The sequence below is a fragment of the Mus musculus genome, chromosome X (genome assembly GCF_000001635.26).
Source record: "Mus musculus strain C57BL/6J chromosome X, GRCm38.p6 C57BL/6J".
NCBI lineage: Eukaryota > Metazoa > Chordata > Mammalia > Rodentia > Muridae > Mus > Mus musculus.
Genome location: NC_000086.7, coordinates 17,559,577 through 17,573,410, shown reverse-complemented (window position 1 = coordinate 17,573,410; position 13,834 = coordinate 17,559,577). Strand labels below are relative to the sequence as shown.

The following is a 13,834-nucleotide window of genomic DNA, read 5'->3' as shown; positions in this document are numbered from 1 at the left end:
ATTCATTGGACTGAGCACAGGGTCCCCAATGGAGGAACAAGAGAAAGGACCCAAGGAGCTGAAGGCATTTGCAGCCCCATAGGAGGAACAACAATATGAACCAACCGCTATTCCCAGGATACCCAGGGACTAAACCACCAACCAAAGAAAACACATGGAGGGACCATGGCTCCAGCTGCATATGTAGTAGAGGGTGGCTTTGTCAGTCATCAATGGGAGGAGAGGCCATTGGTCCTGTGAAGGCTCTATGCCCCAGCATAGGGGAATGCCAGAGCCAGGCAGCAGGAGTGGGTGGGTTGGTGAGCTGGAGGAGTGGGGAAGTGATAGGGGGAGGAGGGTTTTCAGAGGGGAAACCAGGAAAGGGGATAACATTTTAAATGTAAATAAAGAAAATATCTAATTAAAATTTTTTTTCATTAAAAAAAAAAACCTTTAAAATATTTGCCCTGACACTTGTTAAAATAGATAGTGGGTCTATTTTAATTTGGGATACAACAACAACAACAAAAAGCTGGAGATTTATAGTGCATAATCTGAGGGGGTCGAAGTGTAGAGTCCTACCAAGAGGAGACATCAAGGGAGTTTATTGCTGAGCTAGTTTAATTGGGTTCTTACTGGAGAATGACTGGGTTATTAGACATCAAGCAAGAAGTGGGCCTGAAATTTCTGTTAAAGCCAACAGAATTCTTGAAAGAACTAAAGGCCAAAGATAGGGCCTGAAAAAAGAACACCTAATCAGAAAGACAGCTTCGTTGAAGCATCCTGACTAAAGACTTGTTAAGAACAGTCTGCCAACACTAAACTGATTATCTTGTTCTATTACCCTTAGCCGCTCCTCCCTCCATTCCTTTAGCGTAAAAAACAAACAAACAAAAAAACCAAAAAGCAAAAACAAAAATAAGACAAAACAACAAAAAACTCTTAGAAACTTAGAGCAGGTTGGGGTAATGCCCAGGCTACAGTGGAAAAGAGCACGGACTACATTTCCCATAAGCAATAGGAGGGCGGGGACTCAGCTATTCCATCACAAGTCCCAAGCCTTGCGGCTGCGCACAAATTGTTGGAGGTCGTGTACAGGGAAGAGTGGCGGTGACGCGACTGTGTGGGCGGGGCGAGGAGGAGGCTGAGGAAAAAAGAGAGACCATAGACTTCCAACTCGGCCTAGAGCGTCCTTTAAAGTGGTGGGGAGAGGCGGGCAGGGACCACCCCCAACTGGCCGCTGGCGGTATCATGGCATCCCGGAACCCCCCTCCCCAAGGTGAGCAGCCAGGGCCCGAAGTAGTCTCTGGGACGCTGCCCACAGCACTCGACCTTTTATTGCTATGGTGTTTCTCCCTTTCCCTCCTCCAGTGTTTCTGGGGCTCTGTCGCTGTACAGCCCCTTTGCGAGAGCCCCTTTGAACCAGAGGTCTCCTTTCCCTCTCTGCGGAATTTAGCATGCTCACCTACACCTAACCAAGGCTAGACCCTGCCCTGCCCTGCCCCCACCTCGAGCCCTTCTCCATCTTGCAAAATTAGGAGGGTTGGCGGGTTGATTTCCATGGTTGGTTGCGTTTTAGTCCTGCTCTGATTTCCTCTTGCTAGGTTCCTGACTTTTCCTTTCATGGAAGGATCATCCCCTCGCCCCCTTTTCCCACAGATGGAAATGTACCCTGCCCTGACCTTATTCTCATTGTGCGGGTGACCGCCCACTGCTTTGTAATTCAACTGGCCTCTGGCTGCGTGTCCCTAAGCCTTGGGAAAGGAAATGCCGATGCTGTTGCTAGGCCCTTTATGCTTGAGGCCCTAGTCTCCCAGATCGAGTTAATCACGCTCCTTCGTTTACATCTGGGCCTTTTTAGTTGTAGACCAGACATGACAGTGTGTTGGCCCACAGGTTTTATGAAAACAGCTTGTGAGACGTTTCAGACTGTAGAATGAATGTTTTTTTTTTCCATTTTGTATTTTTAAAGACTATGAAAGCGATGACGAATCATACGAAGTGTTGGATTTAACTGAATATGCAAGAAGACACCACTGGTGGAATCGAGTATTTGGCCACAGTTCCGGACCTATGGTAGAAAAATACTCAGTAGCTACTCAGATTGTAATGGGTGGCGTGACTGGCTGGTGAGAACATTCTTTTCATTAAATTTTAGTGGGAACCTGGCTCTTGTCCTTTTGTAAATGGCACAGCCTCCATAAATCTTCAGTGGCTCCCCACTTTTAAATTCCAGAAGAACACAACTTTGGGGCTTTTCCCGGATCTTATTGGTTGTATCAGCCTTCAGATAGTCCTGGTTGGATTTTGATGATTTCCCTCTGTCAAAGGCCCACCATAGTTCCACTTCCACCCTTTACACTTCCTTTAATTCATTAACAAATTTTCAACTTAAGCAAGTTAATTATAAGTAAGTTGTTACTTGCTATTCAGTGCCAATAACTGGAAAAAACATGAGAACTCCCATTGCAGAACTAGCCTCTAAGATTCTCAGCTCTGTACATAGAAGCATTAATGGTCTGTAAAAATTATTCACAATGATGCATCAGATTCTACATTTTTTGTGTACTGGTTCTGATTATGATAGTGCTTTGAAGAAGATCTGAGAAGATTGCCTTTGCTTTAGAATTAATGCAATGATTACTTATTATGCAATAATTTGGAGTACAATAAGGAGTGGCTAATAACCATTAATCAAGCAACAGCTCATGTAAGCACATATTTACATTGTTGTTACCATGTATTTTAATTCTATTATTTTTGGAATAAAATATTAACCAGATAAAAAGGGGCAGAAACAGTTCAGTATTTTGAAATATGTTGATGACTCTTTTTTTTTTGAAGTGACAGTGATTAAGTTGTAAGCATTTTTTTTCTTTACATTTAAGGTAAATTCATCTTGTGCTAATTAAAATATTTACATACTTCCTCTTGGCATGGGAAAATGACATTTATTCATGTGTGTTTTCCATGAACCTCGGAATAATGATGCCCCATGCCTTCTTGTAAATGCCATTTCATAATTTAAAACAAACAAAGAACAATTATGGTGAAGATTCCATGGAGCACAGGCACAGTATTAATACTGCTTTATTGAAAAATCATACAGTTAGAAGGGAAATTTCTGCTCAGGGCCTCGGTCAATTAGATGATTCACTGTAGGATGATTACAACTCTGCCCCCTTAAATGCATTTATAATTTGGTGCCAGAGGTGATTGGTTAGTGAGAATCATGGCGGAAAGCCAGATCGTTGCACATTTTCTTCTTACAGACCTAACCTGCTAAGAAGGCCCATAACTGCCAGGTCTTCCTGAAAACCCTAATGGCAGAGCAGAAGTTAGTAGTGACTGGTACACAGCTTGTGTAGCTGTAGCATTCAACCTGGGGTTTAATGAAGACCTCACTACTTGCTTTTTTCTTTGTTCTTCCTTACTGACTCCTGTATAAGAACCATATTCTTGATAATAATAACAACAACAACAGTAGTAATACATTTGGATTGTCAGTATCAGACAAGTATTCAACCCAGGAGCTATGTAATAGTTTGTGGGTATTTGTTTTTTACATCCATCTATTTGTGTGGGGGGCACAGATGTGTCCCAGTATATATGTGGAGGTCAGAGGACAGCTAGTAGGAGTTTGATCTTTACCATGTGAGTTTTGGGGATCAAACTGGGCTCTTTAGACTTGGTAGCAAGTGCTTTGACCTGCTCAACTCTCTCTATGACCTGGTCTGTGTAATAGGACACTTATATTCAGGTGGCTTGTTTTTGTTTTTGTTTTATGTGGGCACAAATTCAGGACCTTGCAAGCATTCTAACTCTAAGTGATATTGCCAGCTACATAGGTGATTTGTTGGAATGATTTGAACTGTAGTTTAGATTCAGAGTAGAAAACATTTGAAATCTTTTTAGGATATAACATTGATGTGATATTGTGGCATAAAAGAGGAACAGTTAATATAGGCATAAACCTAACTTAACACTTGAGACCGACCAGCTCAAGACATGAATAGCCTAAGGAGATTGGATTTAGCCATAAGTTTTTGGTAATAAGAAATGAAAACTAGTATGAGAAAAGGTGGTTGCTAGGAGACCTGGAGGCCTTGAATACTGAATCTGCTTTTAGAGTGTGATCCAGAAGCAGAGCTATGGAATCCCAACATTACATTCCAAAGGTAACGATGCCCCTAAGAGTGGAAAGGAGGGCTGGCAAGATAGCTCAGCAAGTAGGCTTGATGCCAAGCTTGGTGACCTGAGTTTTATCCACAGGTACCACATGGTGGAGAGAACCAATTCATGTACATTGTGCTTGGCCATGTGTGAATGTTTAGACACACACACTACATAAAAAATTAATAATAAAAATAGGAAGGAGAAAACAGGTAATGTTTTCTAGATGGGGTATTTGAAGATAAGGATGGGAGTCTGAGATGAATATGACCTGGCAAATGGGGGATACTACCATCAGTTAGAAATTGGGGCCTCAGTAGCAGCTGTTTGGGCTGCGTGTGTGTCCCTGTGACATGACTTCTATTGAATTAAGGGCTACTGTGCTCCAGTATGACCTCATCTTGCTTAATTACATAAACAGTGACCTGATTTCCAAGTACAGTCTCATGAAGGACACTAATTTGGTGGGAAGACCAATTCAGGGCACAAGACTAGGATTAGAAATCTGCGATACTTTTGTAGAATAGTGAAGGGACCATGAGTATGCTCAGGAGGTATAGGCTGACATTACAAAGTTAGATGAGACAAAACAATACAGAAAATTAATACTAGATAAGGAAGGTGTGAGAAATATGGGCAGTGTAATCATCTAAGTGGAATAACACAAGGGGCAGGAAAGTTTTTCATAGGCAGGAAATTAATAACACAAAGATGTTGATGCATTTGAAACTAACTGCATTGGAGCTGGTTTGGATAGAGTGAGTGTTGTCCAGGTGTTATGAAACACCCTGACCGCATTAAGCAAACCAAACAAGTGACTACTGTGGGAAATTTTAGCTTACACAAATGCAGGAGTATAATGAACCCACGTACTCCTGATTGTTTTCAATAGCTGCTCTTTTGATTTTCCTTTTAAGTCTCCCTCTTCTCACCTTTTCCTCATTTCACAGCAAATCCTAAGACATTTTAGAGTTTGCATTTTAACCACCCTGTATGACTGAAGGAAAACACTGAATATTTCTGAGTGGGCAAAGGAGACTATCAAAAGAAATTGAAACACATTAAGCTTTTATTAGGAAAGCAATAAAATGTAGACGAAATTTAGTACATCAATGATTGTTCTCATCTTTTGTTATTTCTGTCATTAAAGGTGTGCAGGATTTTTATTCCAGAAGGTTGGAAAACTTGCTGCAACTGCAGTAGGTGGTGGTTTCCTTCTTCTTCAGGTATGTTAAGACCTTTATATGTCAATGTTTGCAAAGAGCAGAGAATGTTACCTATCTATTTCATTCCTGGTCATTTCAATAGAAGGTATAATTTTTCTTTTACACATTCGTTTATAGAAGAACCATAATGAGCTTTGAAAGCTTGTATCTGTCATGCAAGAAAACAAATACTTCTAGATTCTCTACTATGCTCACAGTGTGATGTGATGTCTGAGTCCCAGCTACTCAGGAGGCAGAGGGAGGAGGACCACAAGTCCAAAGCAAGACATAATCTTCAAACCAAACCGAACAGATTTGGGGATGTATCTTAGTAGTTGAGCCTTTGAACTTTACCAGTATCCTGGGCTTATGGATGTGTGCAGCCATACCTGGTTTAGATCGCACTGTGTATACATTATAGTTTTCCCATAAACTAATGCAACACATTGAGCAACTAATCACGTTTCTGACAATTTTTTTAAACTGAAGAACCAGAGCCAAGTGTGGTGGTATAGGCCTGGAATCCCAGCACTTCAAAGGCTGAGAGAGGTTAAGACAGAAGAATATAGAAATCCAGGCCAGCCTTGGCCTGCCAGATATATATTGAGACATTCTGGGGGAGAGAAGTCAAAAAGGAAGGAAGAAGCAGAAAGTGGAAATTTAACTTTAAAAAAATAACCATAATCCTATCTATAGTCCTATTTCCGCAACAGGTGGATTAAAGTTTTAATTTTGTTCCTGCTCTTTTAGGGGTAAAATCCTTTGCTAGCAAGAATGTTTATGAGGATATTATCTACCATTATGTCTGTTTGATATATATTTTCCTTAAAATAGCATTTCCTGAAGAAGATCAAATACAGTAAATCTCAAAATTGAAGATCTCTGGGAATAAATGTTAGCAATTTTAAAGATGCAGAGAACTGTTAGTTATACCAGATTTAAGAAATGATTGCTGTTCGTGGCGACCAGAATCTGACTTTAGTGCCTAAGCCATCGATCCTGTAATAACCAACATAGTCATCTTACGTGCAAAGAGATAGCATTTATATGAATTGAGTGCTGGTGTAAGTAGTTTCCTAGCCAGCTGTTTTAAGGCTATATTTTCATTAATAACAATATTAAGAATAATATTTCTTGTGCTAGAAGTAAAGTAATGTGATTAATTTCTAAATTTGGTTATTTGGATGTATGCTAGTATTTATACAGAAGAGGATTTCACTTATGCTGATTTGGCTTGCACTTGTATAGAATGATACAGATGATATGATAGATAGACGTAAGTCTGTCAGTATTTTGAAAACTGAGTTGTCATTTCTGTTCAGTGTGAAGGGCACTAGACTGAAGCAGAGTGGACTAAAACTGTTGACAGAATTGAATTGTGTGTTTGTTTTCATCTACTTTTGCATGTTTGCCTCTTAGAAGTCTATTTCAGTTGTTCAGTATTCACTGTTGAAATCCACATTTTTATCAAGGTACTTCCTACTTTTCTAAGCCTGTCATTTTTGGAGTCTAAAGCAGAAGGACATAGGTCCTGTCTGAGTCAAATCACTTTTACCCACAGATATAATTAGCCTTGAAAACACAGTAAGAGGGACCTGAAAGAAAAACTAGAGAAAGAAACATCAGCTTTTAAGCTAATTAATTGCTTAACATGCTTAGGCCTGATTCCATAGTTCATAACATTTGCTTATAATTAAAGATAACTATTAGTTTGGGTTAAGACTTAAAGCTTTGCTGGTAACAATATTAAATGTTTCTCAGTAGATATTTATCATATTGCCTTCTTAAAATAGACATTGGAGCTGCTCTGAGTACAGTAGTATTTACAACTAAGGAGTCCTAGCCAATTCCAGATTTCTCTGCTTAACTTTAGAAAAGTAGACAATGCTATATGAGTATTTCAGCTTTCTACAGTTATATGTGCCCATAAATAAGGGACACATACTTGCATAGGGCTTGTCAGAGCTTAATCCTCTACTCCTTCTATCCTGACTTTACCCCTCCCTTGAAGCAGCCTCTAACTTCTCACAGAGCCTCCTTTTCCCTGACTGACACATTTTTGATCTTTCAGCTGCAGGAGTTCACTATTGGCTTCACATTATGGAATATTCACTGTTCTTTTTGAGTCATCCTGTTCTATTTCCACCTGAATGCTTTCTGTCCCTCTGCCATGTCCTCTGGCCCCATCTTGAGTATTATTTCATAGTTATGCACCTATGATTAAGTGAGCTTCTTGATTCATGTTTTCTTTTAATTGAAAATGCATACAATACATTCTGATCATGGTTCCCCCTCTCCCATTCCTCCAAGATTCTCCCACCTCCATACCACTCAGCTCCTTACTTTCTTTGTCTCTTCAGAAAACAGGCATATCAAACAGAATAAAAATGAACAGATTCATTTTCTTTTTAATGCAGAAAAAGCAACAGAAACACTGAGGTTTAGACCCTTATTTCGAGTAAGGCATCTGGGATTGTTTTGTTTTGATGTATTCCTATTATCTCAGTCTTCTCTTGGAGGAATATGCATTAGGTGACCTGTTTAGTGTTCTGGGGAGGGCCGTCTCAGGATCTTCAGTCCTGCTAGTTTTCTAGGGGATTTTCCTTTCAGAACCATTCTAGATAATCCCTTTGCTTTGTCTTGGTTTCCTATTTTCAAGGGACATGCCTTCCCATTATTACATCTTCAAGTAACTTGTAGAGAAAATAAGTATGAACAGTGTAATTTTTGAGATTTGTTTTTTCATGTCTGACATTTTCATTGTGTCCCCCATTTGAGTAATAATGTAGCTGAGTTTAGATATTGCTGCATTGTCTTCAAGTTCAGTGTTGCTGTTTAAAGTCTCAAACAGTTCTAGTGCCTGGCCATTTATCTGTATGCAGACCTCCCTCCCCGCCCACTCCCACCCCCCACCTCCCAGCAAATCCTTAGCAGATTTTGTGTGTGTTTCTGGTTTGTCACATTGTAGTCCTTGGTGTGGGCCTGTTCTTACCCATTGTAACCCTTTTCAACTCAAACACTTTGGCTTTTTTTGATATTAGCTAATAAATTCCTGTTCTTTGTTTACTCTCTGCACTGCCTGGCCAGTATATTTTCTATGATGTGGATCTCCTAGACTGGCTGTCTATTTTTCATAGCTTAGCTTCCTGTTTTTTTTTAGTTCTCCTTTTGGTTTACTTTCTGGGAAATATTTTCAACTTCAGTTTCTAGCAGTTTTTCATTTCTACTTTTTATGTCTATTAATTTATTGTTACTGAGAATTCACTAGGCAAGCATTCTGCCACTGCCATACATGTAGCACCAACCCTTGTGCTTATTTAATTCCTATGAGATATTTATGATATGATAGATATGCAAATATATATAAATATATATACATATTTATAGATGTATTTAAAGAGATTCAGAGGTGGACTGTGTTTATATGAAATTGACCCTCCTGAATTCATTTTTGTTATGTAGTAGAACACTAACATCAGTGGAAACCACTTTAACTGCTTGTCTGTAGCCCATGAAGATAGGAAGAAATTGTGTGCTTTGATGCCTTCTCTAATTTGAATTGAAAACAAAAGGTTTTTAAAAGCTCCCACAGAGGCTTGATATGTTAGCCCAAGGGGAGCTCAACCTTTTAAAGGAGAAGCGGATGGGAGGGGTAACTAGGAGGGGAGCAGTAAGCGAGATGTAAAGTGAATTTAAAAAGAAGAATAACTGTTTTCTTTTTTCTTTTTTAAAAGAGTGACTGGGCTGACATTTTTTAAATTGCCAGGTGCTAGTTTGAAGTAATTGCCTTTTTTGGCCACAGGTCTTGAGTGTTGGGTCAAATGGTCTCTCGTGTATGAAGTTCTTAGTTTTTATACAGAATGTTTATCTACCAGTTTATTTTTTTCAGTGTTACAGACAACACTGCAGTGATAGCTGTCTGTTTGCAGTACTGGAGATTGAGCCCAGGGCCTCATGTGTATGCCTGGCAGACCTTCTGCCACTGAGCTACAAACCATTTTCATCTTTCACATTCCTCTGAGACAAAACAAACATATTAAAGCCTTTTGATTACCAAGTGCTTCTAGTAAGAATAAATCGATTGCATTTCCATGTTAGTACTAAGGATTAAAATCAGGGTTTCATGCTGATATAGCAGACCCTTTGCCTACTGAGTCATTTCCTCTGCATGTCTGCTTGCCTTTTTATTTCCTTCCTTTCTCCCTCCCTCCCCCCTCCCTTCCATCCATCCATCCATCTATTGATCCATCCATCCATTTTTCCTTTGCTTCCCTCCTTCTAGTCCATCCCCCTCCCTCCCCCTCCTTCCCTGTTTTTTTTCTTCTTGTGGTATTAGGGGTCAAACACAGGGCCTTATACATACTTAAGCAAATGCTTTACCACTGTGCTACATTTTCAGCTCTTGTTTTGTTGTAAAACCTCTCCCTACAGCTTTTGCTTCCATAATTTTTGTTTTTGGTTGGTGTTTTGTTGTTTTGTTTTGCAATGTTAAGAATTAAACATGCAGCCCCAGCCCCTTGTCTAAGTGTACCCCTCCCCTTCCTAGCTTGTATTAAAAACCTTCCAGTGGTGGTGCACGCCTTTAATCCCAGCACTTGGGAGGCAGAGGCAGGTGGATTTCTGAGTTTGAGGCCAGCCTGGTCTACAGAGTGAGTACCAAGACAGGCAGGGCTGTCAGAAAAAAAAAAGCCTTCTGTCCTCTGTGTCTGATGATGTGTTCCTGTTTAAGAACTAGGCACTAAAATTTGATGTAACTCTAAATTCTTAATGGGAGTCTTTATTTCAGAAAATCTCGCTAGTCTAAGAAAAAAAAAATTCTGAAGAAGTGAAATTGGGAATTGGGGAGTCTTCCCAGTGAATCATTTATGGTGAGGCTGACAAACAAGAAGCCCCATCCTTACCTCCTTACAGCTTCTAAACAAAAATGAATCTTTGTCTGAAAGCTTGGTGCTATTTTTAACATGTTTTTTTGTTTGTTTATTTGTTTGGTTGGTTTTTTGAGTTTTTTTGTTTTTGTTTTGTTTGGTTTTTGTTTTGTTTTGTTTTTGTTTTGTTTTTGTTTTGTTTTTCGAGACAGGGTTTCTCTGTATAGCCCTGGCTGTCCTGGAACTCACTTTTTTTTATTATTACTAGGTATTTTCCTCGTTTACATTTTCAATGCTATCCCAAAGGTCCCCAATACCCACCCCCCCACTCCCCTACCCACCCACTCCCACTTTTTGGCCCTGGCATTCCCCTGTACTGGGGCATATAAAGTTTGCAAGTCCAATGGGCCTCTCTTTGCAGTGATGGCCAACTAGGCCATCTTTTGATACATATGCAGCTAGAGACAAGAGCTCCGGGGTACTGGTTAGTTCATATTGTTGTGGAACTCACTTTTGTAGACCAGGCTGGCCTCGAACTCAGAAATCTGCGTGCCTCTGCCTCCCAAGTGCTGGGATTAAAGGTGTGCACCACCATGCCCGGCTAATGGAGAACTTTTTATGCTAATAAAGCTTCTTTACCCAGTGTCATTAAATATTGAAGTAGTGTAGGAAAATCAAATACATTTCAAAAAGTGGTCATCATTGTTCCACTTTTCTCCAGTCTGCCTAGTTTGCATTTCTTTATAGTTATATAGATAAGTTAGAAGTGAACGTGTCAAGGAAATCTCATCTGTGGAAACCATTTTCTCATTCACTCGTAAACATAATAGGAACCATTGGGATAATCTAGTCCGGTTACTTTGTTGAGTGCTCCTTGAAACAGGTTGGTTAGCACAGTTTTGGAAATTTAATATTTATTCATGGTCTTTATTATCATTCACCCAGCATTTCTCACTCATCTTCTTGCATGACATTATTTGTTACCAGGGATACAGTTATTCACAGTTTTTATAATCCTATGGTCAAGGCCAAGCTGGATGGGTGCCTGTGGTGTGGTGAGAGTGCAGGAAAGGAACTTGAATTGCTTGGAGGTGTTGGAGAGGAGGACCCCAGAGGGACATTGAACTAATCATCTAAAGATTTCTCATCTCTCTGCAACTGTGTGATACTCTACTTCAGTGTGTGTTAACATGGAGAGCATTTTGGCTATTCTAACAATAACTAAAGCCATGCACATGCATAAAATCTTTGCATTTCAATAAAAAGATCTGTTGAAATTCAACCTACGTTAAGTTCTCTAAAGGTTACAAAGCAATCAACTAGTTTGAATACTTTGTAAGGCAACTTTTCAGTTTTTATCTAGAAAGTCTCCTTTAAAGTTCATTATCACTTCTCTGCCTATGATCCACATCACTGTGTCGTCAGGCTCTACCAGAAAAGTTTGATGACAAACAATTTGATCACCTCTCTAGCTGAGGCCAGAGTCTGACGGGTACCTGGTGAGTGAGTATTAGGAAGAGCTTCAGGTAAACAGTCTACTGTGGAATCAGTCACAGAGACAAATAGAACCTAAGGTGCAGGTCAGATGCTTTATATGAAATCAGATATTTTTGTTATTTGAAATATTTTATATGTGCTTAAAAGCCTTGAATATGGTTAAAAGTCTATAAAGAATGTATCAGACTGATAGAAGTGACTTATAATAGCATATATAGTTTAATTATTTACTTCTTGTGTACTTATTTATATTTAGATTTTACTTACACTGGTTACATCTCCCTATTGTTCCTGTTCCAGTTTTGCCATTGGCCCAGTAGCTTCTTCATGTAAGGGTTCTTAAGATGAATAAGCATTTAGCTATAGTTTTTATAAGAGCATTAATTATCTGAAATTTATTATGGAAAGCAATTACTATAAAGTTTTTAAATGAAAATGAAAGCCCATCGTTCCTTCCCTTTCCTACCTCCAACTCTCTCTACATACCCTGCTGTCAAACTTCATGGCCTCCTTCCCTTTGTTATTATTACATATAGGTATAAATGCATGCATTTAGTGTTGCATGTATGTATATGATTTCAGAGATGACAACTTGGAACCAGATACCCAATTAGAGTCTCTACTCTGGGGTTGACTAATTCTCCCCATTTCAGGAATCATTAGTTGCCTGTAGTTCTTTGTGTAAGGGTGGGGCCCCATGAGAAGACTTTCTCTTCCATTAGAGCTGTGTATTTGGTATTCTCACTGTTCAGGTCCTCTTTAAGCAGCCGTATTGGTGAGATTTCATGGGTGTAGCTTACCTGCCATTTGAAGGAGACAAGACCTTACAGCAAATTTCCTGGTCCCTTGCCTCTTAGATTCTCCCCCTTTTATTCTGAGATATTCCATGAGCCTTAGATGGAGCAATTGTGTTATAGATGTATCTCTCATGTCTGAGTTGTGTTTTGTAATCATATCCATCTGTTGCAAAGCAAAGCTGCTTTGATTATGGATAAAAGCTACACTTCTCTGGATATCAAGAGAAGTATTTAGAATGCAGTTGGGAATTATGATGATTAAAGTAGCAGTACTAGACTCACCTCTGAGGTCCATGATTTCACTACTTCTGTGGGGCTGGCTAGGTTTCCAGTAAGTACTAGACAGACTTTTCTTCCTGTTGAGCAGGCCTTAAGTCCAAATGGATAGCTATCTGTCGGCTACTACCACAATATAAGTGTCACTATTGTGCCTTTAGGGCTATCTTCTTATACTAGTAATAGTTGTGATTAATAGGCATAATGGATGGGTAGGACAGTTGGTTGTTTTTTTTCCCCCTTGACATTTTGTATAGCATCTCCTGGTACTAAGAGAGCTAGTCCTCAGGGAGAAAGGTTCCAGATCATGTCTAGCTCAGATCCTTCAAGTCCTCTGCTTGAAGTGCATGGTGTGTTCAGCAATGTATACTTAATTTCAACTTCTGGGAGATTACAAAAGGCAGTAGCAATAGCCTATATTATTTTGGGAGTCTCTTGGACTCCTGAACAACTCAAGATGGCATTTTTCATCAGCTTTTGTTTAACAGTCAGTGGCTCTTGTGGGTAGTATTGTCAGCCCAAGTGGCATAACTTTATGAGTGTGTGTGTATACATATATGTATATATAAATGATACTGCACATTATATTTACATATAATGTGCAGTATCATTTATATTATACATTTTAGGTAAATAAAAAATAATGTGATTCCTTATGACTTTTTTCAAACATCCTTAGTTCTATTTTCCTTCTCCTCATGCTCCTTGTTCTGTATTGACCTCCCCCGCCCCAGTTAAGCCTCGTTGCCCATTTGTCTTCCCCCTGCCCCTGCATATCAGCTGTATCCTGCTATTCCCATCTCTAGCACACCCTGTACTTTTGAGCCCCTTTTTCTTTCCTGATTTCTGTGGTTAGCCCAGGTTATATATTCAAACCTGAAGATTTGGAGGTAGGAACCACAGGTGAGAGAGAACATGTGGTATTGGTCTTTCTGGGTCTGGGCTACCTCATTCAGTAAAATGTTTCCTAGTTTGGTTTACTTAGAAATTCTTTCAATTTTCTTTACAACTGAATAGCATTCCATAGTATATATGTACCACA

The 13,834-nt window shown here is 39.5% G+C and overlaps 1 protein-coding gene across 4 annotated transcripts in view; it reads left to right on the top strand.

Annotated features, from left to right (window-relative positions):
- The first annotated feature begins 1,081 nt into the window (after window positions 1–1,081).
- The window catches only part of Fundc1 (FUN14 domain containing 1), a 52,363-nt gene continuing 39,610 nt past the window's right edge, over window positions 1,082–13,834 (top strand). For 2 of the 4 annotated variants that reach the window (NM_001313745.1, NM_028058.4), the window contains exons 1-3: window positions 1,086–1,258; window positions 1,952–2,108; window positions 5,303–5,378. In NM_001313745.1, the coding sequence (NP_001300674.1) occupies window positions 1,231–1,258; window positions 1,952–2,108; window positions 5,303–5,378 (261 nt within the window). In that variant the 5' untranslated portion in view covers window positions 1,086–1,230. Of the gene's footprint in view, window positions 1,259–1,403; window positions 1,543–1,951; window positions 2,109–5,302; window positions 5,379–13,834 lie in introns of those variants that run through there. The other 2 variants (XM_011247496.3, NM_001313746.1) reach the window with 2 other exon arrangements.